This window comes from Zosterops lateralis, assembly GCF_965231275.1.
Source record: "Zosterops lateralis genome assembly, chromosome: 7".
NCBI lineage: Eukaryota > Metazoa > Chordata > Aves > Passeriformes > Zosteropidae > Zosterops > Zosterops lateralis.
The window spans coordinates 15,150,807-15,177,894 of NC_139767.1; the positions used below are offsets into that span (position 1 = coordinate 15,150,807).

The following is a 27,088-nucleotide window of genomic DNA, read 5'->3' on the forward strand; positions in this document are numbered from 1 at the left end:
CAGAAATACAACTTCCATCTCTTAAAGCGTTTTGCCAAGCCACAAGACTAGACCCACTATAAAATTGAAGCATTCAGCCTGATGAGGAATAAAATCTAAGTGTGACCCACTGCAGAAAAGGGACTGTAAGATGAGCAGAGCAAGGAAGAAATGAGCAGAAGGGAGCTTCACTGCATAATGCAATAGTAAAAGCATTAACTTAGAAAAGGAGACAAGAGAAACTTCATTTCACTGCTTCTATTCAGCAACAAATGCCCTCTCCCTTGTTCAGTGAATCCCATTGCCCCAGCCCCTTCTCTGTTTTCCATATCCAACTGAAGAATTGAAGTCACTCCATGTTATTCAGTCACTCTTAAACCACAAACACATTTCTCAGAAGTTAATAGTAGTCTCCTGGTGGAGGCACTGCAAAAAAGACCTTTATATTTCCCATTCCTGTCCTCAGGCTCCTTCTGAGGGAAAGCTCAGCTGTCCATGTTCTCCCTCTCTCAGGGCATTTGGAGAGACAGGCTGAGGGAAAGCTCAGCTGTCATCTTCTCTCTCTCTCCCAGGGCATTTGGAGGGACAGGCTGAGGGATGGTGTGTGTGCCACCAGCCACAGGATGTCCCTCTCAGGAGATGCTGTTGCCACACTGATGCCATATGCCTTTTTATTTCATGACACCTGTTTACACAGCGTGAGGCAGGAAAAAGATTACTTTCACGGCAGAATGGGAAATCATAGAGTGTTCACAGGCAGACAGTGGGTTCAGGGAATATCTTGTGAAAGCATTTAACAATTCACATTGTCAGAATGTGTATGACTGTCCAAATACATGCTGTTTCCAGTCTCCTGTGTAAGAGCCACAAAAGAAATCAAATCCTGTAGCTAAAAGTTATAAGCAGAAAAAAAAAATCATGTAATTTTTCTGATTATTGTTTCTTAACATATCCTATCTCCATGTTGGTTTTGAGCAAGGTGTGTTTCGCTTCATTGATTATTCTGCTTAATATTGCAACATAAATGAGAAAGTTGACTTTTGAATTTGTAAATAAAAATAACTATTCTCTCCTGGGTGCAGAATATTTGTATCTGTTACAATATACAATGCTACAATGGCATTGCTGGCCTTTGGAAAAGTTTGAGAACAGATTTGTTCTCATTTTGTGAATGCTTCAAGTGCAGGGGAGCATGAACTGGTACATTAGTTTAAACCAAAGGGGTTCTGAGTTAAAGTGCTGCATAGCATGATCTCCGTCGTGGCCTGATGCTCCTTTTCTCTTATTCTTCTGAGATCATAGGGACAGAAGAGCAAGATAGTCAGTTTGAATCTTGGGGAATAAGTCTTCAACTGCTGTACCACATTGAGCAGATCTGTCCAATCATGAATATCCTCTCCTCACTATGCTATGATTTTTTTTTTTTTTTTTGAGCCTGTACTAATTGTTGCAATGAAAATAGTGCTACAGGTGTGTTACATGATGTGACAACACAGAAGTATAATGCTCAGTACAGAATAAATAATTTAACAACATCAAAAAAGAAAGAAAAAATTCTAGCATTTTCCAGCTTTGAGGTTTAATTGCCATCCTCTTCCCCTCAAGAAAAGCATGTTGCAGTAGCTGTGGAGGCCCAGGACTGGCACAGGGGTGCCAGGCAGGCACAGCACAGCCACACAGCTCCTTGCAGGAACCATCTGCCTCCCTGAGTTAATGCCTTCCTGACCCTCTTCTGCTGTGTCCTAGAAGAGTTCATTTTCATTTATCTCACAAGAACTGAAAATTAACCATAAGCATTTTAGAACTTACGTAGCATTTTCCTTTTTTAAAAAATCCCATTCCTATCCACTTAATTAATTTCCAAAATCCAAACACATTTGGTCCTATAAAGAAGCTCTGTTAGCCTGGATCCATGGCGCTGAATTACTTCAAACTTTCAGAGGTCAGAAAGACCTCTCTGCCACAGGTGTTCTGACAGCATCGTAGCGCTCAACACAGCGCAGTGTGTGCTCTGTCTCCTGCACACATCTCCAGATTGTTTAACCCACTGTGTGAGCGATGGAGGCGTGTGCTCAGCTGCTGTCCAAGGGGCAGGAGTATTTAATTCACTCCATTTTCCAGCGGTGCTTTGGGCGGATCTCCACCAGACTGCTCCCGGCCGTTACCCGTGCTTCTGCCAGGAAATGCGCGCCTGGCAGCAGCGGGGTGTTTTCCCTGTGGCAGCTCCTCCCGGGGAGCAGCGGAGCACCCAGCCTGGTGTGCCCATCGCCCAACTGGGGTGTGCCCATCGCCCGGGGTGTGCCCATCGCCCAACTGGGGTGTGCCCATCGCACAGTGAGGTGTGCCCATCGCCCAGCCCGGTGTGCCCATCGCCCAACTGGGGTGTGCCCATCGCACAGTGAGGTGTGCCCATCGCCCGGCGGGGTGTGCCCATCGCCCAACTGGGGTGTGCCCATCGCCCAACTGGGGTGTGCCCATCGCCCAGGGTATCTCCATAGTCGGCCCCGCCCATCGCCCGGGGTGTGCCCATTGCCCAGCCGGGGTGTGCCCATGGCCCGGAGTATCTCCATGGCCGGCCCCGCCCACCGCCGCCCTGTGAACGGGCACGGGGAGGGCTGAGCGCGCGCTCCCGCCCCCAACATGGCGGCGGAGGGGGCGGGGTTCCCGCGCGCTCATCCCGCGCCGCCGGAAGTGACGCGTTCGGGGCCGTGCGCGGCGGCGGCGGCGGCGGCGGAAGGTGCGGGCCGAGGGTCGCCGTGTGCGGGGCTTGGGGGGCTTGGCGGGGCGCCCCTTCCCACCGTCCCCGCGGGATCCGGGGGAGCCCCGAGCGGCGAGTACTCCTGCGGGTCGGGTGTTGAGGGCCTCTCCGCCGTGCCGGCGCTCAGCGGCGGGCGGGAGGCCGCGGGCCGGGCGGTGAGGCGGCGGCGCCGAGAGCGCGGCGGGCAGGCCGGCCCCGGGCCGGGAGCCGTGCGGAGGGGTTGGTGGGCAGGGCCCTGGCAGGGCCGGCCGCGGGCTGGCCGCTCGGTCGGGGCCGGCTGTGCCGGGGCCGGCTGTGCCGGTGAGCTCCGGGCTCACTGTGCCGCCGCTGTGTGACCGGAATAGACACGCGGGACGTGTGTGAGCATAGCCTTAAAGGACAAAATAAAGGCGCGTGTTCCGGCACCGTGTGCAGTCGAAAGTTTTTGATTGTCGTCTGTGTTTTACAGGTGAAATGGTTTTCATATGCTGAACTCCATCTTGGATTACCTCATTGCTGCTCGTTGAGAACTTTGTAAAAAGCAGGAAGTCAAGATGAAGAGCAGGGTGACACAAGTAAATGTAAGTTTTCTTAAACCTAAATTGTAGGATTTGATCACTCCCATGTTACTGGTAGTTAGGTTGTAGTTGATATTATGTTAAATAAAACTTCCTGAATGCAAAGCAATTAATATCTGTAACAGACTAGCAGCTGTTTACAAGATAAATGCTGCTAGGAGTCAGTAAATTAGAGCTATTTCTAGCTGCTGCTGTCCTTGCAAATAAATTCTTGGATATTACTAGTGTATTATGTTGCAATAATTGGTCAAAAGTGACTGAATGATGATGGCTCAACAGCAAACATAAACATGTAGAGGAATGGAGAAAGACTTCGAAAAATTTAGCAACGATCTTAAAAGATATAGAGACAATAAGTAGCAGTTAACTTGACAACTTTATGTCATACTGTGCATGTTGGAGCTTTTCCTTTTAAAAGCTATGTGGACCATTTCTGAGTGGATGGGAGGGATTTTTTGGGAGTGCAAGAAGACAAAATTTAGAAATGCTGTGTTTGTAAAGTACACCAGGCTGGGACATATTAGCAGAACAATATTGTTACGATACACTACCTCAAATCTGTGGTCTTACTCTGACTGTTTTTCCAGGGTTGGAACTTGCATAGGCTTCTTCAGTCTTTCAGATCCAACCTTTCTGACTTGAGTCACTTTTAGTCGGGATGCTTGAGGGGTAGTTTACTACCTTCTACTGTTTTCCTCATCTGGTAGTGCTCCGTCATCTATCAGAGTAAGCCAGTTAGCAAAAGTACACTGTTTGGACACTTTCAGTTAATCTTTTTGATGAAAATGGACAAGGAAGGTGACTAACTTGTGGCAGAAAACCTGGTCACAAAGAGCTGAGGGTGACAAGTTCTTCAGCAAGCATAGCTGCTTTTGCAAGGAGACGTGATAAATGGCAAACACAGAAACAGCCATAACACTGTTTTATTTCTGTGAACACTTGTCTTTTTGGTTCTGCTTGGGCAGAGACAGATGATAAAGAACCTGTGAGAATGGAGCATCCTAAAAAGACCCACTGCCTTCTTCCCATCTGCTAGATAGGATTTAAATACAGTAACTGCTCTGTGTGATTCAAAGTTTTTTATTACCACTTTCTTGGAAGCTTTCTTGGGATACAGACTGGCTTTTATTACTGGGCTGGGGGGAAAAAAGAATTCATTCATTACTCTTGAATGAATTCAGTGATCTGCTCTGTGGTGTAATGAGCATTGAAAGAGGTAGAAAACCTTGGTGAATGTGTGAATTTCTTGTACTATCTCTGCTGTCAAAGATAATATGGCTCTAAAAGTAAAGAGGTGGACATAACTTTTATAGGGATGCATGTTCCCAGTGGACAGTTTGATGCCCTTGTTTTGTATCATCACCTTGATGCAGGCAAGAGGATGCTGAGTGTAATTTCAGCAGTGTTTGACATGCACCCTAGGAAAGGCAATATTTCTAGGGTACGTTATAGTGGTCTCAAAAGTACAATTATTGATTTGCATGTATACACACACCCCTAGTTTTTGGAGATAACAGCTGCCCTGCTTTTTATGGAAGAGGTGTCATTATATTCTGATCACCCAGAATTTTAACTGGTTCTTTGGTGGGGCAGGAACTGGTGTGCCAGTGCGTTGGTGGGGAGGGTGCTGCTGAGTGGTGCTGCAGGGAGTTCCATCAAGGTGCATAAGGAAATGCTTGTGTTGAGTTTCTGCATCAAGTAAGGTGTTCCTATTTCACAGTTAATCATGCTGTGACACCATGAGATTGTGATTCTGAAAAATCATAAATGATGTTTGAAAGGAAGAGATGACCCTTGCAATGAAAATACTCAGGTTGCAAATGCTGCTGCTTGACTCTGCCACAGTTGTTTAGAAACATCTTAATGAATATCTTTTTATGTTTGTTGTAGATGCTGTCATGTTCTGATTTTTGTATGACTATACTTCTAAATGTCATGGTTCAGCCCATGGGATTTGGTGTGAACTTTTTAAGTGTTCACAAGTGTTTAAGAACTTGTTAAGTGTTTTTAAGTGATTGTTTATTGCTTAAACAATCCTGCAAATCTGTCGAACAGATCAGTGCAACTTAGATGTTTGTAATGTATGAAACTAGGAATGACTCATGAAAAAATAAATTGTGATGAGTAAAAATGGGGAACAGAAGGAAAAATTACTCAATAAAGAGTGGAATTCTATTTGTGGTATTGTGTGTGATACAACAAATTAAAATGGCATCTGAAAGAAGGAGGCAGGAAAGGCAGACCAGTGGTCCATCCGCTGTAGTCTCTAGCAGTGATTAACAGTAGTTTCCTTCAGGAGTTTAGGAATAGGGCAACTGTAAAAGTACTTGCCCACTTACACTCCCACTCTACCTGTTTGCATCTTTCTGAGCCAGATGAAGATTTTTGGTAACCCTTGTGGATTTTTCTTCAGTGTTTGTTCAGTGCCTTGAGCCTGTGGAAGCATTTGGCATCTGCAGCATCCCGTAGCAGGGTGTCCAGCTGCTTAACTGCTTGTTCCTAGAGAATCAGGAGCCTCTTCTCTTGTTCCTAGAGAATCAGGAGCCATACCTGACTGCCATCAGCTTTATTTGATGGCCCTCCTCGTAAAGGAGTGGGAACTGAAGGCATGGTATGCTTTGATCTGAAGATAGGTGCTCACAGTCATGTCGAGGCTTGATTTTTTTTTTTCTTTCTCTTTCCCTAAAGCATGGTTCCAGTCATGAAAGGAAGGATAACTACAGTTCCCGACATGAAAGTTTGTCTCCAGAGGACAGGTAGAATGACTGAGTTTTTTATCCTTCAATTCTGGATATATACCTCACACAGTGGATTAGAGAAGTTAAAAAAACCATCAGGTTATGTTTCTTTTTATATATTACCATAACTAAGTGGTCAAAAGCAAGTATAGATTTAATAAAGTACTTGAATGTGAATATTTCAGTAATTAAATGGATTTATTACTGAAACTTAGCATTTAGTTAAATTATCATGAGACTTGAAAGTGGCAATTACATGCCAGCTTTTTGCTTGAAGTCACATATTGCTGATACCGCAGTTATGATTTTTGGGCAAGATTGCTTCATGCTGTACAGACAAAAGTAAATAGACACGAATACATGTGTTCCAAGGAGTGCAAGCTGCTGAATTTACCATTGGTATTTGGTGTTATTACTGTTAAACATTTAATTTCAAATTCTAGGAGCTTTCTTTTACAGTGCTTCATTGATTTTTGATAATATTTTCCTGATGACAAATTATTGTTAAATTAGACTTTTTTATTGGAGTGACACGTATTCTGAAACTCACATTGCAGAATTGCAACACTTCTGCCTTGTTACATTATATTGCAAGTAAATATTAATACTATTGCTTTTTTCAGCCTCTTATTAAAAGTTTTTGTGTCTTGGGTTTCGAGTAGGGGAATGGAGCGTGACAGGTCCCGGTCTCCATCTCCCAGGAAGAGGAGATACTCTGATGACAGCAGATATGATGAGGAATATTTGAGACGGGAGTACTATGATGACAGAGATGGAAGGTATGGAGCCCTTTCTTAATCAGTAATAAAATACTTACTTTTAAAGAATAAAATGTGAAAGCTTTTCACGTACACTTGGGTGTTCAGTGGGTGTGGTTTTTTTCCCTTTAGGAGGACGGAAAGGGGGAGAGATAGACACTATGAGAGATGGGAGGACAGAGAATACGATCGAAGGAAGCAGAGAAGATATTCGTCACCCGACCGCAGGAGTCCAGAGAGGTCCACAGGCCAGAGCTCACTTGCTCATGATGAGAGCGCTGCAAAGAAGAAGAAAGAGGAAGTGGATCCAATCCTCACTCGCACAGGTGGTGCATATATTCCACCTGCCAAGCTCAGGATGATGCAAGAGCAAATCACTGATAAAAATAGGTAAGTTCAAAGTTACAGAGTAGGTTTTTTGCTGCAGGCAAAACAGTTAAGATGCTTAGAGAATGTTGGGAAAAATGGGATCCATTAAGTGTTGACATCGTTGTTTTGAAGGTATGTTTTTATCAGAAGAGAGATCAGAGAATCAGATTAAAACTGTACCTGCTTCTGCTGCAAAGTGTAAATGATAAAGTAAAGCAGGATACTGAATGTAGCTGGGAATTTTTTGGAACATCTTACAAGACAATGGACTGGGTTATACCATATCCATAGGGAATTACACTTTGGTTTATCATGTTAATTCAATGATTGTCTCATGGTTGAATGTATAATTGTGAACAAGTCTTCACATTTATGCAGTGAATATTTTTAAATTTATTTTACTGATTAAATGAAAATGTGAATATATACTGTATGTATATACGTTTATTCAGTGCAAATTTTGTATTCAAATGTATACATTATTAATTTGTGATATTTTGTAATAGCTTGGCATACCAGAGGATGAGTTGGGAAGCCTTGAAGAAGTCAATCAATGGTCTTGTCAATAAAGTGAACGTTTCTAATATAGAAAACATCATTCATGAGCTCCTTCAGGAGAATATTGTTCGGGGAAGGTAAGCCTTAGTATTGTAAAATAACTCTCTTGCTTTTCTGGAACATGTACACACCATTGTAGGTGCTATGAGTAGTGTGTGAGTGTCAGTCAGATTTTAGTATTAACCTTAGGCCATATTGTCCAAATCAGAGTAGTGCCTTACTTGGGAAAGGGATTGTATGCTTGGTGGAATAACAGAGTGCAACAGATGGTGTATATTTCCTTTTCTTAAGGTTTTCCCAATACATTTTCCTTGAATGACTTGTAATTTACAGTTGTCACTATATATTTATTTTTGTAGTGTTTCATTTTTTTTTTTCTGGGACAAATAATATTTGTAGCCACTATTTAGCAAAGCAAGTTTTACTACAGTTACTTGTTGGTGTTGTTTATTGATGTAGTTTAAAGAAAAGACCATTATGCTGTTGGAGCTTGGTAGATCCAAAAATAATTCTGTGACAGGGATTTATTTGAGGAGGAGTGTATTACTTTTCATATGTGTTATATCTGATGGGAAGATCAGAGTCATGCAGCTAGCATAAAAATAAGAGAACTAAGTAATTTAAATAAAATCTGGAAAGTGGGCAAACAGTTCCTGAACGTGATTTCTGTTAAAAGTAGTAATGAAGTTTCAGGCTTTTGTAGGGCTGCTTTTTACTTGCCTGTATTTCATGTCCCCAAAATTTAATTTTCATACTAGCAATATCATTTTAGTTTAAAAATGAGCTTACTGAGTATTTTTAGAAGGCACTTGTCCGTGCAAGTTTTTGTGTGTGGTTTATAAATGTCAAAATAATGTATATGGAAAATGGCACCATTTCCCTCCTTAGTTAGTTCTGTACTTCCAAACTTGTACAAAGGTGCATTTTAAAGTAATGACACAAACTTTTACCTGGCTGTCAAGCCCTTTCCTGAGGTTTTAAGTAGGTGATAAGTCAGAACTGAAACAGACCACTTTCAGTTTGTAAGCAAGAAGTAACTAATTTCAAAATGGAAATATTCTGTTTCTGTGCCCTAGTGTGAAATGAGTTCTATTCCATTTATCAATGCCGAAGTAAATAGGAATAAGCTCCCTATGTACTTTGTATTTAGTACTCTGTAGGAGGGGGTTTTTTTAGGATTTCAATAGACCACAAGGAAGAGTGTGTACTTCAAAGATTCACAGTTGGAGGTTTGTTTTCTTTTTATCCTCTCCCGCATGTAGTCAAGTTACACAGCAAAAGTCAAATTCTGTGTGCTCCTAAGAATTACTAAATGCAAAATTGAGAGGAGGGGAAGCAAGTCACAGATTTTTTTCAGACTTTCTTGATAATAAATGTAAAAGAGATCATTTGAATAATAAAATAACTATTATCTCATGAGTCTTTTGTTTACAGTCATTTAGGCTTTAAGTAGTATTTTATAATCAGATGAAGTTCAGATTAAAAAAGGGGTAATTGCAGGATACAAGATGACTTTTTGCATGCTTAGCATTTTAATTGTAGCTCTAATATGAGCAATATTTAGTGAAAGATTAGGTAACAGTTGAAGAACTTTGCAGTTTAGACAGACTTGTGCAACACATTCTGCAAAATTCCATTCATGGCATGATAAAACATGGTTTGAAAATGATCACCTGGTTTCTTCCAGCTGTTCCAACTGCACAACACTATTTCATGTGGTAAGTACTGAAAAAAAAATTACATAGCTTATTACTAGAAATGTCTTTAAAACTTACTTATTTTTGCAGGGGGTTGCTGTCTAGATCCATTTTACAAGCCCAGAGCGCCTCTCCAATTTTCACTCATGTTTATGCAGCTCTTGTGGCAATTATCAATTCAAAGTTTCCAAATATTGGAGAATTGATTCTCAAGAGGCTGATACTGAATTTTCGTAAAGGATATCGCAGGAATGACAAGGTATGTAAAATGTAAAGGAGCAATGTACTGAGGTGTGGAATTCTGCAATATAACTGTGTCAAGTGTGTTCGAAGGAAACCAAGACAGGCGTCATAGGCAAATGTCTGTGGGACATTTAGTAGTAAGTTTAACAACCTGTCCTGGGTTGATACTGTGATAGTTTGGGGTTTTTTGATTTGGGCAGGGATGTTTAATTGTAATTTGTTATTTTGAGTGTACAGTCCTAATTGTGAACAACTACCAGTACCCTTAAATAGTTTCATGACTCTAACTTGTTTGTGAGATGCATTAATCTATAGTGTGTCTGGGTTAGGAATTTTTTCTTCCATATATTAAAATCTCCTGGTTTATTTCTTTTGCAGCAACTCTGTCTAACATCTTCGAAATTTGTTGCACATTTGATGAATCAGAATGTGGTATGTTCTTTGTTTGTACTCAATCCAAACATTGTATGGCTGATTTTTAGTTTAAGACAGCAGGACCCTAAGTGAAGATTCTCTGTTCTGAAAGTTGCTGAAAGCCTGAATTAAGAGTTAAGAAGCTTTAAGTTGTTAAGATCTCTTTAGAAAAAATACTGATAATTACTTATGCAGTTATCACCACTTATCGTTGCACTTACACTCCAGAGCTTCCCCAGATTTCATGTGTGTTTGGGCTAGTATTCAGGCATGTCCTGATGCAAAGCAAGAATCATTTGAGGCTCTGTCCCACAGATCTTAAATAGAGTTTTCTTGCAACATGAGTGTTAACAGTAGACTCAGTTGCATCTAAATCAAATTTATCTCTATGCCACTTGTTCATGTGTCAGAAATCAGGATGCTCTGACTTAAATAATGTCAAGAGGCAGTATCTCTGGAATGTGTTGGGAATGTTCAGCATTTTGGTAAAGAAGAAATTAAACTAAGACTTGCTTATGTGCCTGATCCTGGAAGGTCTGATTTAATTACAGATACAATGCGCTTAGAACTGTGTTTTGTAATGCAAGTGCTGGGTTATTTGCTTCTTGAAAATGCATTCTGTTACTTTTTAAATGGCAAAATATTTTTCATTGCTTGCTTGTTCACTTCAATAAAACAGTCACATTCACTAGAAAATTGTTGTAAATGGTGGTGGTAAAACTGGGTTTGAAATTTTGACTTCTTCTTAATCAGCTTTGCCCCACTACTGCTGCCTTGTGTGTGTGATTAAACTGCTGTGTTGTGGCATCCTCAAAGGCTGGACAAGTCTGTCCAGTAAATGACTATGGTGATGGTGTAACCTTGAGCCCTCTGATTCTTTGCTGATACTCTTTCCACAGGCTCACGAGGTTTTATGTTTGGAAATGCTCACCTTGCTTCTGGAAAGGCCTACTGATGACAGTATTGAAGTTGCAATTGGATTTATTAAAGAGAGTGGGCTCAAATTAACAGAAGTTTCTCCTAGGGGTATTAATGGTAAGTACAGTTAGCCAAAACCTATCTTGGCATTTCTATTAGTAAATACCTTCCATAGTTATGTTTCTCTCTTTTCCGAAGCAATCTTTGATCGCCTTCGGCACATTCTGCATGAATCTAAAATCGATATGCGAGTTCAGTACATGATAGAAGTCATGTTTGCTGTACGGAAGGACGGCTTCAAGGACCATCCCATCATTCCAGAGGGGTTAGACCTAGTGGAAGAGGAGGATCAGTTTACTCATATGTTGCCATTGGAGGATGACTACAACCCAGAGGATGTTCTTAGTAAGTTAGAAGTGAAAGATAATTCCTTAACTGCATTCCCCAAGAAAATAAATTCAAGATTAAATATTAATAGCTTTCTTCAATTTGTGTTTTAAATAAAGATTCTCTTTTATTCTAAAGATGTTTTCAAGATGGATCCCAACTTTATGGAAAATGAGGAGAAATACAAAACGCTGAAGAAAGGTAGGGATATTTATGTGTGTACACAGCCATCACCCATGGCATTTGCTTATTGAGCTGTTGCTGCCAACATGTATTTAACAGTGGGTGATATTTCTGTCCTATATAACTCGTTCAGTTCATAGACCTTTGCTTTGTGTTCGTGCTACTCAGTGTTGTTTCTCCATCTATGTTTCCATTCAGTTATATCTGCTTTTTGGCCTCTTCCTCATTCTGCACCTGAGACAGCTTTTCACTCTTCAGGGCTTGGATCAAGGGGGATTTTGTAATGAAAGTACTGTGGTCCGTGTTCCATTAATCTGGGATACTGCTCTTTCAGAAATTCTTGATGAAGGTGACACTGAATCTGAAGGAAATCAAGAAGCTGGAAGTAGTGAAGAAGATGAAGATGATGATGAAGAGGAGGATGAAGATGGTAAGTTTATGACTGGCATCTTACAAGTGATTGATTGAATGTAGATGAAGCAGGAAAGAAAAACTCTTAGATGTTTTGCGAAACTGAGATGTTAAGTAATGTTTTCCTCTTCAGTTATTCTCAGATCTAAGTGTTTACTAGTAAACAGTATAAAAGTCTGATTGGAAGCATTCAGCACATGCAGAAAAGGAAAAGCAACTTCGCCACATTATTCTTGACAGTATCAGTTTCCTTTGAGAAAAGCCTTGCAAACATATAAGACATGAAAAAGAGCAAAATGAAATCTTGCTTAAACTTTTCCATGTTCTACCATATTTTAAGTTGCTTTCAAAATTAGAGTGGATTTTCTTAAAACTGTATCTACATCGTCCATATCTCACTGGGTTCAGTACAGCCCTCTTTCTTGATCTTCAGTGAAGACAATACTTACTCATTTTCAAAGAATGTATTCAATTCCCAGAAAAAAACCTTTGATGGATAAACATAACTGAAATTTTTGTGCAGACTGCATGTTCCTGTAGACAGTATTGTTCCTGTAGAATATCAAGAATGGATTTCCTTACTCATTTAGTGGAGTATTTCATAGAAGAGCAGAGCTCCCAGACTCATGAAAAATATGAACATTCACATAATTTTTCATTTTTTTTAAATCAAACTTTAAAAGACTGAAGGAATAGTGAGTATTTTACAAATGAAAGTGTTCCCAGAGTGATTTGATTCAGAATGGATTTTTCTACACTTGCTCCAGGACTTTGCAGGATGCTGTAATGTAGGCCCTACAATTAACAGGAATTAAGAATTACATGTTAAAATCAGAGATGCTACATAAAGCATTGTATAGCTAAACTGTGCAGAAAATAGATTGCTAATAATATTGACAAGAAATGTTAAACCTAGAGGTTGCAGTGACTAAGAAACATGAAATACAAACTGTCTCTAAGTATTTAATTTTGTTACAGATAAAGCAGATACTGATTTTTTTTTCCTTAGCTATAAAAACAAACAAAGAAAAAATATATTAACCTACAAACAGTCCTAAGTGCTTCTAGAAAAACGGTGTGCCACAGACTCAGTAAATGTAAATAGAGCTGTCCTAAAAAATTACTATGTGTCCTCCTTAATGTTTTGCTCTTTACAAACCCATGTTTTTCTTTTCCAGGTCAGAAAGTTACTGTCCATGATAAAACAGAAATTAACCTGGTCTCCTTCCGTCGTACAATTTATCTGGCTATTCAGTCAAGGTAAATATAAATTATGCAACTAAGAGTGTAGTTCTTTTGAAGTCAGTGAACTATAATTCTCTTTCTTTTGAAATTCTGTCTTAATGTGCAATTTAAAAGAAAAAAAAAAAAAAGTTGGGAGGTGGTCTTTCTGGAGCTTGACCTGACTGTGTAAAGCAGACTGTTTTCCAAATTCTCATTCTAAGATGAATCTTGTTTGTTTTAAATGTTTGGGTAGTGGACTGAGACTATTGCTGTAATGAGAATTTTCTGAGTGAGCAGAAGTCAATGATCTTCAAATTTTATAGCATCTTGAGAATTTATGAAAAAAATTTGAGACACACTCGGAAATTCTGTAGTTTGTCTCCACTTCTGAGATGGAGTTCTTTTGCCATCTGCGTTGTTTGGAAATTAAGTATGCAGTTACCAACCCTGAAGTATAATCTACTTGTGGTCATCTTGAGAATGAACTCCCCTTGCAGTACATGGCACAAATATTCCAAACCTGCTGGGTGTAGCTTCTGTGTTGCCAGGCTGAGAGGAGGGATTGATCCCTCGCAGCCCATAATACTCTGCAGGTTGGATGCTGCATTAGGAGTGCAATGATGCAGATGTGGTGTTGATCATTGGACATATGAGTTAATACCATACTGAGGGTAGCAAAGGCTCTCATATTTCTTCAAGTTACTGTTAAATACTTTCTTGCCCTACTTGAACTTGTTCATCTTGCAGGTAGGGGGGAGGATGTACCCAGTGGTAGCTAAAGGCTTTCAGAATAGGCGGGCAAAGAGGAGACTGTGGTAAATATTGCTTTTGGAGTTTGTCTGAAGTGCTTACATTTCAGTGTGTTTCAAAATGTGCAAAACAGGCTCCCACTTTTGTTTTATTAAGTTTTGTAAGATGATGTGATAGTAATAATGGCTTGGATCATCTTGTTTTCAGATTGCCTGCAAATGTAATTGCTCTGGATTAATTTTCAGACAGAAACTCATGAAATAAAAAATATTTATTTGAAAACCCACAACAACAATAAAGCCTCAGCAAAACAAACAACTGATGTTCTTTACTTGAAAACAGTTGAGGTTTTAGCACCAACGATGAATCTTAATATAGTTTTGGAATGTTTTTAGCATAGCATATATTACAAAGATAATAAGTGTTTTTTCTATTCAGCTTAGACTTTGAAGAATGCGCTCACAAACTGCTGAAGATGGACTTCCCTGAAAGTCAGACTGTAAGCGTTTATTCTTACTCTTCTTGTTACTAACCTTATTAAGATACAGTACCATGGTAGTATCTAAAAACCTTGCTCACATTCCATGACCTAGTTTGTATAGCAGGCAGATGAATGAGAGTCATTCCTTACAGCTGTTGTTCCTCAAAATTAATTTCACAACCTTTAGAGCAAATAAACTGACACATTTCATAAGCAATTTCTCTCATGCATGTGCTCCTTTCTGTCAAGCAACACAAATGTTTGCTCATAGCCTTTTAAAAGGTCTGTTGTTTGGACTGGTGAAACACTTGTCCTATGACAAGAATACAGCAGCATGGCAGAGTTCTGTCTCTGAAAGGACTCTGGGTTGAAGATAATATTTACAGGCAGCTGTAGACTTTATCAGTGGGGCTTGAAATTTAGCACAGTGCTCTGTGTGTTGTTTTGGTGCTTTCACAGTCAGTCTTTAAATAAACAGCGTATTGAATTAAAGCAGTTTTGAGTGATTGCTTTGCATAATTTTGGAAATCATAAGACTAAAGCTGTTTTGTCCTCAGATTGTAACATCAATGCAATTGCTGTGTTTTCAAGTAATGGAAACTGTTCTTCATCCAGTACTTCTGTTCAATACTGGTAGAATGTAAATACACATCTAATTTTCCAAACACTTTTTCAGTCAGCTGTAACCTGTCATCATAGGAGTTGCACTTGGGTGAGCTCTTTAACTTCCTGTGGCTTTAATTATCAGCTTTATTTGAAACTGTGTGTAATAAGTAACTTTAGTATAATATGAACTAGTAAGGGGAGATTTGGGCTGCACTTAGGTGTTCTTTTGGAACTTGTTTACCTATCATTTTTTCAATTCTTGTACTGTTGCTTGTTTCTAAGCATGGAAGTAAACTAAGAACTGAGATTGTGTATCCTATTAATCTAGTTCTCTAATTCTATGCAGGAAGTACAATGTTAAGCATGCATAAGATTATAATTCACAGTGAAGTATACATAACCTGAAGAATTCTAAAGAGAAAAAAAATTTCTGTTTCACAGCGAATCAGTTCAGCTATAAAGAATAGAGCAAACAATCTATAATATGTACTAGACCATACAGCAGAGTTATAATGCGTAACATTACTTGCTTGTAGTGAGAACTATTGAAGTTTAATGGGTTTAATACCATGGCAGTCTCTGTCAGCTGCTAAGTTCTGGGCAAAAGCTGCTCAGAAAAAAATAAGGGAAGGAAAAAGAAAAACCCAGCAATTAGTATCAACCTACAATTCAGTACTAGTTGTAGGAATTACTATAATTCGAGACTCAAAACTGTTGTAAAACTGCATCCTCTTATTTCATGAAGCTGCTTCTTTGTACTGATTTCTTTTTTTCCTTAAGAATCATAACTACTCTTCATTTAATCAAAGATATGAGAGCTTTGACTTGCTTATTGTATGGAATTAAGCTCCTTTATAGGGACAAAAATCTTAAAAAAAAGAAAAAAATACTCTTCCTGATCACTGTGAGAGCAGAAAGGATAACCAGATATAGGCAGTAAAATTATTCAGGAGTTTCTAGAGCTTGAGGCTTTACATGTGGATAAAACAACTGAATACATTTAGCAGGAAATTTGTTTAAATTAACTGCCAGTTTTTACGCTAGAAAATTCATCTTTTATTCTTTCAAACTACTGTCTTCAGATTGAAGCGTTTATTGAATTAATTCCCTCTGCCTTCATTAAAAACCAAACCATTATTGAGTTTGCAGATGACACCAAGTTGGGCAGGAGTGTTGATCTGCAGGGGAACAGGAAGGCAGAGGGATATGGACAGGCTGGGTCAGTGGGCTGAGGCCAGCGGTGTGATGTTCAATGAGGCAAAGTGCTGAGTCCTGCCTTGGGTCACAACAGCCCCAGGCAGAGCTACAGGCTGGGGCAGAGTGGCTGGAAAACTGCCCAGCAGCAGGAAGGGACCTGGAGGTGTGGTTGGCAGTAGATGAACATGGTCCAGGAGTACCCAGGTAACCAAGACCAATGGCATCCTGGACTGGATCAAGAAAAGCATGGCCGGCAGGACAGGGGCAGTGAGCATCCCTCTGTACTTGAGACTGTGAGGCCACACCTGGAATGCTGTGTGTGGTTGAGGGAGCTGGACTGGTTCAGTCTGGAGAGGAGGTGGCTCAAAGGGCACTTTATCACTCTGCAAGTACTCAAAAGGAGGGTGCAGCCAGTGGGGGTTGGTCTTTTCTCACAGATAACAAGTGACAGAACCAGAGGAAATGGCCTCAAGTTGCACCAGGTAAGGTTTAAATTAAATACTAGGAGCAATTTCTTGACTAAAAGTGGTCAGTTGTTGAAACAGGTTGCCCAGGGAAGTGGTGGAATCAGCATCCCTGGAAGCATTCAAAAGATGTGTGGATATGGTTTAGTGATGAGCCCAGTGGTGTTGGGTTTACGGTTGGACTTGATCTTAGAGGTATTTTCAACCTTTATAATTCTCAACTACTGTTATTTTAGCCATAAAGCACTTCTTTCTTTTTTGGTCTATTTTACTGGAAGCTTCTGTATTGCAGGATGTTGTGTCTTATTTCTTCACACTTCCTGATTCAAAGCTTTAAAAAGACTTGAGAAATTCCTGAAATGTTTGCTGAACTCATGGGTGAACCTGCAAATTTTGTTTATGCTCGTTCTCTATTCCAACTCCTACTATGAATGGCAGTCATCATGAGAAGCAGGAACTAGAGCATTTAGCTGAAGTATTCCTTAAAAATCAAGTGAAACTTAAGATTCTTGTTGAAAAAATTTTGGTCAAGTCTGATTTTACAGTAACTTCCTGTTTTTCTTCTGAAAGGCTTTACTTAATAAAAAAAATATTTATTTAATTTGGTCATTAAGACTGTTTTCCACAAGCTTTGAGTATTAAATACAATCAAAAAACAAATCAGAATATCTGAAACCTAAAGATAGATGCAAACAACAGGTTTGAGACTAGTACAGTCTTAATAACCATCTTTCTGAGTAACTCTTCCCAAAATCTTCATGTGTAGGACCTTTTGGTGTGATTTATCAGGGCTGAGTTCAGAAATACATTAGTAGTTTTTACCAGTAGTTGAATTATCAGATCAATGTGTCACATTAACTGCTGTGCAACACAAGTTGTTTGTCTGTTTAATACCAGTAATGGATCTATCACACAGCTCTGACTTGCAGAAAGAGGATTAAGGTTCAGATGGATAATCTGTGGGCTGGAACAACATAATACTGCTTTTTGGCATTGCAGTTTAGGACCAGCTGCCGAGGAGGGATGTCAACACTCCTCTGATTGGTTTTTTTTGGAAAAACATTTAAAGTATTGAAGTTCTTTCATTTCTAAGTAAATTTACTAGGAGTGGGTTTGCTTTTATTCATGTTATTTAGACCCAACTGAAGCTTGCAGATCACAAGTGAAATAGCTTTGCTGTCTGTACTAACAGTCTATGTGAAGCTGTTCTAAACAAGCCTTGCAATTACTTCTTCGGGCATATGTTCAGTTTTGGCAGAGCTCACTATTTTCCTTTTTTTTTAAAGTACGGTTATTATTTCTGTTAAAACTGTATTAATCCCATGTATTACCAAAGAAGAAAATTTAAATAAATTAAAACTGCAGTTAGAGGAGTATGGTATTACAAGTTGTTCAGGCTTCTGAACTGCGGGGAAAACAAGCAAATAAGCCTGACTGAAATGCAGACAACTAAAAAAATTCAACCAACCATACATTGTTCTTGCTCTTTGAAAATGTGCCTAAAATGGATTGGCTTTTAGGCTTTTCGTCTTTCTTGGCTTGTGATAAGAACTAAACTTGTATACAGAAATGTTGCTAAATTAAATTAGACCCTCTTCTAACAGTGTGCACATTCCAGATAAAGGTAATGCGTCACCATATATAATTTTTTTTCAACTTGAAATGAGAAAAATTCTTTCAGGCACAGCCTTCTTAAAAGAATTATGCATGCATCTGACACATCTTCATTTTTACAGGATGGTGTCACTTGCTCAAAGCAGTCCTAGTTGGTGGTGTGGGAGTGTCAGTGTCTTGTGTTATTTATGCCTTGAGTCTTGAAGATAACACAAGCACTTACATTGACTTGTCTATTTTCACTTTCAGTGAAAATACAGTTCAGGAAGCTGATGTACAGTGGGATGATCTGAGGCTGATGTTACGTGCTGGTCAAATAGATGAATTCTTATACATTAGTTTCTTCTCTAATTGGAGGGCATTGCAGCTGGTAGGTTTAGCAGCTGCACCATGATTAGTTCACAGCCTTGCTACTGGCTGTAAAAGATAATAATCTTCAAGTAGCTTTCCTGTCTTTTGAAGCAGGAGGTTTTTGTGGGCCTGAGGTGCAGAATAATTCTGAATTTCCATAATTTATCAATTTAAAAAAACATACATCGCATGCACATACCACGTTGTGGTATTTGTTGATGTCTACAAAATGAAGGTACAGAATCCATACAGAATTAGGCTGTTGTGTTACTCATAACAGGCATTAGCTAGAATTCTGCCTAGATTTTGATTTTCCACAGATGTGTGTATGCATTTAACCTAAGGAGGTGGAATTGCTCAGATTACCTCAGTAAAATCACTTAAAGTGAAGTTTTGCATGTGCAGCCTTCAGGTAGAGGGAGAGAGAGATACTGCGGGACTTTGACATATTATTTCACTTCTGTGTGTGTTTTTGTGTTGCAGACTTGTAGCAGCATGATTAAAAATATATCTATCTTTACATCCAGTTAATGATTCCAGTGTAAAAATTAAGTCTGATTTTTGCAAGGCTTGTGATAACCGTATTCAGCTTTAAGCATATGTTGCTCTAAACAGAAAAGTGGTTGAGCAAAAAAAGGGACAAAAGTTGAGGAACATCATTAGCTGAGCACAGGACAGACCTGGAGACTTTGTAGTAGCTGCTAAAAGCACTGCACATAGTTTGACAAGTGGCTGCCTGCTGCTGAAGTGCCTTCCATGGCTTTGCCAGCTTTGGCTCTAAGTGGTAACTTGACAAATTAAGAAGAGAAAGCAGAGATGCTGGGAAAAGTAGGCTGTGTGATGGTTACACCCATTAAAATATGCAGCAGTAAGGAAAGATTTAAGGTAGTCAGTGGGAGTAAAATATGCTTCAGTGAATTAAAAGAGAAAAAAGGAGAAGTGTGGCATCTGTAAAAGCAGTGAAAATACAGAAAATGCAAGGCACTCGTTTCACATAATTCCAATTTCACGTTAATTTAAATGAACCTAAGGCCTGCACTAGGTTTGCTCCCGGCAAATCAATTCCTTTAGTTCCGTGAAGAAACTTCTAGAAATGAAGTGTTGACATTGAAAATTCTATATTTTAAGGGTAGCTTCCAGGGTGGGGATGTCTCAAGATGGCTTCAGCTTGTGTTTGCAAGGGATGGAACAGAGCTGTGGGGCTGGCAGGGGGAGGGAGGTGGCAATGGCATCACTTCCAGCCAGGGAGGGCAGAAGTGACCTCCACATGGAGGCAGCTCTGAAACTGCAGTCTTGGCTGAATGCAAATCTTAAAGTGCAAAAATGAGGGGAGAAGGGGCAGGGGGGAAGTACTAGCTCTGAAAAGGAACCCGTGATCAGAAGGGAATAAGTTACTTCAGCTCTTCTGCCTGCCACGAACACAGCCTTTGTGTGAAGCTGAGAGAAGATAGATTGGGCAAGGTGTGCTCGTGTTTTGAAATGGTAAAGCCGGGAGAGAAAAACCAAAACAAGTCTGATTTTTCTGTTTTTTCCTTTAGCATCTTTAAATGTATGATGTTACTTGCCATGTTAGGTTGAGTCACAGTTCATTAAACCATTACTCTGCTTGGGTAAGAAAAACAGAGACTGGGGAGAGCTGTGAGAAATGCAGTGCGTTTAGAGGGAGCTTTCTTCTCATCTTCAGTCTTACTAGTTTTGAGAACTGCTATTGTTCTCTCTGATACAATAATAAATTCAAGATCTTCACAAAAGACGATTCACCATCTGTATGAGATGTCAGATATTTTGAAGTGTTTTACTTCAGGATTGGGTAGCCATGTATACTTTCTTAACTAAGATGAGTGGTTACTTGTTGAGCATTGTATGAAAACAGTTAAACAACACAATATAGAAATTGCCTGTAAAATAACAGGGTCTTCATGCCATAAACATAATTAGGAGTACAGAAATTAGTTCACTCACTTTTGAAGCTTTAAATTAAGCTAGAATTACAATCTGAGCTTGTTGCATCTCTCAAAAAGTAATTAAATAATTCTAAAGATTGTTAATTTTAAATCTGGAAGACAGTTACTCTAGACCTAACCTCAAATATGTTTAGATAACACCAGCATGAAGGTCTATAGGCAAACCTATTATCGTGCATGTGCTTATTCAAGATACCCTCCTAGAAATCATTGTAATAATTAATTAAAATGTTAAAATATTTAATTACTGTAAACCACAGGGAATACCAAGGCTATAATTGCATTTAAGATGAGGAAGAAAAGTAATTTGTTTTTCAAGTCTTCCTGACATTATTAACAGTGGCATCAGCACTTTACCCTTTTTATTGTTAAAAACTGATTAACTGCAGCATTACTGTAAAATGGGATAATATAAAAACTTAATATGCATTTTAATACATCACATTTATACAGTGTGACAGTGTTAAAAGGAATGCCTTTAAACACCTCTGTAAATTTATTTGATACATTACTGCCTTTTTATTTGGAGGAGTGGTTTCTTTCCTTGTTCAGCTTGGTTGGCTTTTTATTTGTTTAGAGCTTTTATGATGGGCAAAAATGTTTCTTGTGAATACCTGCTTGGAAGAACAACACAAGTGGGAGAATATGAAATGCAGTATAAGCTACAGTAAATTAGTGAAAGATACAAAGGGAACAAAATGCTGGAAATCATCCAGTAGTTTTTATAGGAATGTTACTATTAGTTTAAAGAGAAACTGAACTAATAATGAAAGGTATGTGACTGACAGCCAGAAACCTATTTGGGAGTGTCATAAATTGGATTACACTATGGAATTTGTCTTAGGAGAAAACAGTAATAAAAAAGGTGAATGGGCAAAACCTGTGGGGCTGTTTTAAGTGTTGTGTAATTTCATGGCTTTTAATTTATATAAAAACATTTGCTCACTTGTCTTAATTAATGTTGCCAAGTGTACCTTAAACCAATTCACAGCTGTGTTACAAGCTGTATCTCAGGCATAAGGGCAGGGGAATAAGTGTAGTTTTAAACCTGCCTGGTGTCACTCTGCTCTCAGCCAGTAAAGGGCTCTGGCCAGAGAGGTGAGGTACGGAGTGTTTCCCTCTGGTTCCTGGTTTGCTGTGTGTGAAAGGAGAGGAAGTGGATCTGATAATAATCATGGGATGATGGTGTTGGAAGACAAGGAGGAAGAGTGCCAGAGAGCCTGTACTCCAGAAAGCCTGGACTACCTGTCCTACATAGTTGGCATTATGGAATGGGAGCACATCTTCTGTTCTTCCATCTGTGTTCACCAAGGAGACAGGAAAACTGAAGGCAGACTGTTGATGATGGGGGACCAATAGTGTTTGGGAGACTAATCTAGCTGGGCGTCCTCTGTTCATTCTTAGCCAAGAAGGAGAGATGCTCTTCTATAAAGGGTGGTTCAGAATTCAGCCTAAAACAGTTCTTGTTCTCTCGGTAAGAGAGGAGGCCCAGGCATTTTGGCCTCCTAAAGGTTAGTTTAGTCTTTCTAAACATCTCCCTCAGGGCTGAAGCCATTGCAGTGAAACTCAACCTTCTGCTTGCTTATGCTAAGAAGGGCTTGTCAGGCAAATTATGGCTGAATAGTTAAAGGTGTTAGTATATACCAGCGTTGACAAATATTTATGATTTTGGAAATAACTGCTAAGAAATGCACATTGTGTTTCCAAATGGTTTGTCTCTAAGCCATTTTGACACTTGGAAGTTGTAAACAATTTTCATTTTCTGTAAATCCAGGGATTGGTACTGTTTCAAACAAAAAGAAACCTAAAAAGAATATCACAAAAAGAAGCAATTGATAAGCAAAAACAAAACCACAAAAAAAAAAAAAAAGCTTCAAAACCTTCACTTTTTATCTTGTTACTCCTTTTTTCATTATGGTAAAGTCAGCTTGTAAATGAGTTCTCACTTTTTTTTTTTTTTTTTTTTGTTAGATATACATTGTGTTAACATATAGTTCTTAGTTTAGGCAGAAGAGGAAATTTGAAGGGCAAAAGTTCATATTCATATCCCAGAGAAATTCAGAAAGCTAGTGGTGTTGCCAATGAAGTTTGATGTAAATACTCCTTTCAAAGCTTGCATCCATGGACGGCTTCCTGCAGTTATTTGGCTTGTACTGATGGGTTTTTTTGCTGCTACTGTGAATTTACCTAGAGAAATATTCTTTTTTTCATAATCCAGAAAGAACTCTGCAATATGATACTTGACTGCTGTGCTCAGCAAAGAACATATGAGAAATTCTTTGGGTTGCTGGCAGGGGTGAGTTCTGTTTCAGATTTTATTCTTTATGATAGAAAATTTCATTGTTTTACTCTATTTTTTGTGTGTTAAGCTTAAGTTTTAATGGATAAATAAAACTAATAGTCTTTTATCATTCTGAAAATGCTTATTAGTTGACTGTTTTAGTGGATTAAATTAGCACTTTGATTATAAAAAGCATAGTGAATGCAGAACGAGAGAACTTGCTTTCCCTTCATATTATACTATATTGGTTTTTATTTTGCCTCCTTTTTTTCTCATTATGGTAGAACAACAAATCAGTGGCAAAGAAATAGTACTAAAAAGACATAATAGTATTGTGAGTTACCAGAAAATAGCCTTTTTACAGTGCTGAAGATTAATCTTGGAGACTCTTGTCATTTACCACCTTGTTCAAAGCTTCTTAGTAGGTTTAATTTAGAGCACAAGATTGAATATTTACTGTCCTGGGCTTGTGGGGGTTTTGTTTGCTCTTCAATAAGCAGCTAACTCTCTGGTTTTGTGTAACTAACTGCTAATTTAGCTGCAGTTATTTCTTACTTAAGGTTTCCCTATCGATAATATTGACATGTCTGAGGAGTTAAGATAAAATACTTGTCTTCTCAAGGGAGCAAGCTGTGCTGAAAGGGAGTGTTCCTTTGTATTTTTCATCCATTGTTTCAGGAAATTCTTTTGCTGACAGTCAATTACAAAGTACTAACCATATGAAGCTCCATGTTCAGATGATTGTAAAGGTTTATTTCCATATTCTCTGAAATGTTTATGTCCAAGATGTCCTACTTCTGCTTCCTGCTGCCTTTCTAAATTGAAATAGTCGTTCAGTGATGTCCTGAAAAACATGGGGCTGTATCAGGTGAAAATACTTGATGTGTAAAAGTGAAGCAAAATGCTGGATAATTTGCTGTAGTTCAGAATTGATAATTACTGCTTTGCAACACAAATGAGTTTCTTGTTCTGACAAACTGCTCAAAGCTATAAAATATATCCATTTGAGTGTTCACTCTTCCTCCAAGGGTTATTTAAAAAGGAAGTCTTGCAGTAAATATTGACACCATTAGATCACTTGGTTGTAGGTTATTTGCATGTTTAGTGTTGTGTTTAAAGTGGTTGTTTAAATTGTGCCATGTTGTCTCAGCGTTTCTGCATGTTAAAGAAAGAATACATGGAATCCTTTGAAGCCATTTTCAAGGAGCAGTATGATACCATCCACCGTTTGGAAACGAACAAACTGAGGAATGTGGCCAAGATGTTTGCTCATCTCCTGTACACAGATTCAATTCCCTGGAGTGTAAGTTAAAACAAAAGGCCATTGTCTTTGATCTCTTGGTCAACAGTTAATCTCCAGTACTCTGCAGTAACATATAATACATTAATTCTAGTATTGTTCTACAATTTGTAATGAATTGTGGCAAACTGGATTATCTTAAGTAACTTCTGAGACACTGTTAAAGAATTCTGGTTTGTTCAATCTCCTCTTTCTCCCTCTTTGTATCATCGCCCTCTCTCCCTATTTTTCAGCAGTTGATTTAAACTTATTCTTTTAGGGAGTTCAGTTGGAATTGGTCGATTTAAAAGTATTTCTTTTAGAAAAGAGTTTTGAGCTTCTAAATTTTGATAAATTAGAAGTTGTATTGAATTATAAAACAACTAAAAATACTGCCGTTTTTACCATAAATACCTAATAAATAAAAACAGTCTCACATTCTGAGTCTATATTATTATATAACATTAAAAATTAAGTAATAAATACCAAGGTAACTTCTCTTTTCATAATATTTTAATGTTGTTTCATAGCCTAGTCTGTCATTCTTCAGGCACACATAAGTCAGTCGAAATATTTTACCTCTCCTGTATTTAAGTCCCAGATCTCCTAATTTGGCAGAAGTTGATGCATCTGATTTTGTCTTGTGGAGCTTTCCTAGATGAAAAAAATCCTTAAAGCATAAATATAATCAGCAGCTGCTCCCAGGTGGTAGAAAAGAATTTTTGAGAAAGACAGTCTTGACTAGAATTTATGAATCTTGAGGGGAAAAAAACAGTCTTTATTAGTTCTTTTAGGAGGACAAAAGTTTTTAAGATAAAAAAAGAATGTATGCTTAAACTTAAAGGTGAATGCTTTTCTGAATATTTTCAGGTCCTTGAATGTATAATACTGAGTGAAGAAACTACCACATCCTCCAGTAGAATTTTTGTCAAAATATTCTTTCAAGAACTTAGTGAATATATGGGACTTCCTAATTTAAATGCAAGATTAAAAGATGAGTAAGTTGAAATTTTATTTTCAAAACCGTAAATTTAATAGTTTTTTTTTATCTGAAAACATACAGATAAGAACACTGTGTTCAGGTTCAAGTGGGACTGCCCTTCTGTAGCTGCAGTACTTCAGGAATAAGTTCATGTATAGATTTAGTCATTACAAGGAGTCACTTCTGAAGCTGAGTGCATTGCTGTCATTTTGGGTTCAAGTACGTGCATGACTCTTTGCAAGATGTATCTGTTCCCCCTCCACCCCCCAATGACACTCAGCTACTGTAACAATTTCCAAGTGCCAGTTTATTTTTATATATTGTCAGCTCTGTTACTGCATAATAAATGTTACTGGGGCTTCTCTTTCTGACAAAGCCTAGAAAAAAACACACAACTATTAGTAACAGTTTTCTCTAGGATTACTTACTAATCCTTAAACGTAGTATAAATAACATTCTTTTAAATCTGCATGGGATTAATGCATTGCATTCTGACAATGTTACTTGCAGTTGCTTGAGCTATTTCCTCTAAGTTGGGATTTCTTCTGTGTATGGTGAAGAATTTGGCAGATGCTTTAGCTCATGTAAACTCCAATTTAAAGCTATCCCTAAGGTCCCGTATGAAGGGATTTCAGCATGGATGCCTAATCTTTGAACTTCCTGGTCAGTGCCTGTTATCCTTTGCTATCCCAGGCTGCTGCAGTTCCACAAGTCACTTCAGGGCTTCACAAAGTTGGGATTTCTGTTGTCATTATCTGTCAGTATGTATGCAGTTTATGTTGTCACAGAAGAGCAAGTTTTTAAATAGCATTTGATTTGATGAATCACAGGTACAAACAATGAAAGTGTTGAAAAATATATGAAGAGAAAACTTTTGCTTTCTTGTGGAGATCCATACAGTTTCTTTTTCAGTTTCTTTATGCCAGTGAGAGTGCTGAGCTGGCGTGGTGTTTAATATAGATGTTTGTTTCCATCAGGACACTGCAGCCTTTCTTTGAGGGATTATTGCCTCGGGATAACCCCAGAAACACTCGCTTTGCCATCAATTTCTTCACTTCTATTGGCCTTGGAGGACTAACGTGAGAAACAGTTTTCTCTTTTGATATTTACTTTGTCTTCCCTCTCCCTGTGAGCAAAAAAATAAAATTGAAGAACAATTTCTTTTTTTTCTAACTAGGGATGAATTACGGGAGCATCTTAAAAATGCACCAAAGTTGATTATGACACAGAAGCAAAATGTCGAGTCATCAGATTCTTCTTCATCTTCAGACACAGATTCTTCCTCAGATTCTGATTCAGATAGCAGCAGTAGTAGTTCAGAGTCATCCAGCAGCAGTGACTCCTCATCTAGCAGTGACAGCAGCAGTGACTCAGGTATTTAAACACCAGCAGTACAACTATTTGCTTCTCTTTTATTTCTTTCTCCAGGTATGTTTATTACTGTTTCTGTGTATACTTGTTTTGAGGAAAATCTGGCTATAGACAGTGGTCATTTCTCTGTTTTAAAAACTAATAGTTTTCTTTTTAATTTAAAGTTTTAAAATATTAAATATTTCTCATGGAAATTTATTTTTGGATTTGAACTCGAAAAACTGAGTTCCATTTTTAGAGACGTAAATATCTGAGAAACATTAGTTTGTAGATTACTTTTTTTACACAATTGATATCTGTTGCACTCTACTATGACTTCAGTTTATTGGAAGATTGAGGGATTAGAGTAATTCTCAATTACTTTCTCTGTGTTTACTGGTGAACTGTAGAGACTCATGTCAACAACTCTTTCTTCTTGGCTTAATTGACTGAGCTTGATGCTCCTTGTGTCTTGCTCTGGAAATATATGCTTCTTCCTAGAGTCAGAAGTCAGTTCTTCAGTTTTAGCAATGTGTTTAAATATTATTCTCCATCTGAGGCCCTATTTCTAATTC

The 27,088-nt window shown here is 38.6% G+C and overlaps 1 protein-coding gene across 2 annotated transcripts; it reads left to right on the top strand.

The window, feature by feature from the left end:
• The first annotated feature begins 2,663 nt into the window (after positions 1 to 2,663).
• Positions 2,664 to 26,576, top strand: CWC22 (CWC22 spliceosome associated protein homolog). 2 transcript variants are annotated; one of them, XM_083865477.1, is made up of 19 exons: positions 2,664 to 2,716; positions 3,186 to 3,297; positions 5,983 to 6,050; positions 6,692 to 6,811; positions 6,923 to 7,180; positions 7,666 to 7,794; positions 9,505 to 9,673; positions 10,036 to 10,089; positions 10,971 to 11,106; positions 11,188 to 11,394; positions 11,515 to 11,577; positions 11,894 to 11,989; positions 13,149 to 13,230; positions 14,383 to 14,443; positions 22,840 to 22,917; positions 24,053 to 24,205; positions 25,052 to 25,179; positions 26,141 to 26,242; positions 26,341 to 26,576. In XM_083865477.1, the coding sequence occupies exons 2-19, from the start codon at positions 3,271 to 3,273 to the stop codon at positions 26,543 to 26,545; spliced, it is 2,136 nt and encodes a 711-aa protein (XP_083721603.1). In that variant the 5' UTR covers positions 2,664 to 2,716; positions 3,186 to 3,270; the 3' UTR covers positions 26,546 to 26,576. The 2 variants fall into 2 exon arrangements, with proteins under 2 accessions (XP_083721603.1, XP_083721604.1); XM_083865478.1 differs by lacking the exons at positions 2,664 to 2,716; positions 3,186 to 3,297 and having other exon boundaries at positions 6,025 to 6,131.
• The last annotated feature ends 512 nt before the right edge of the window (positions 26,577 to 27,088 follow it).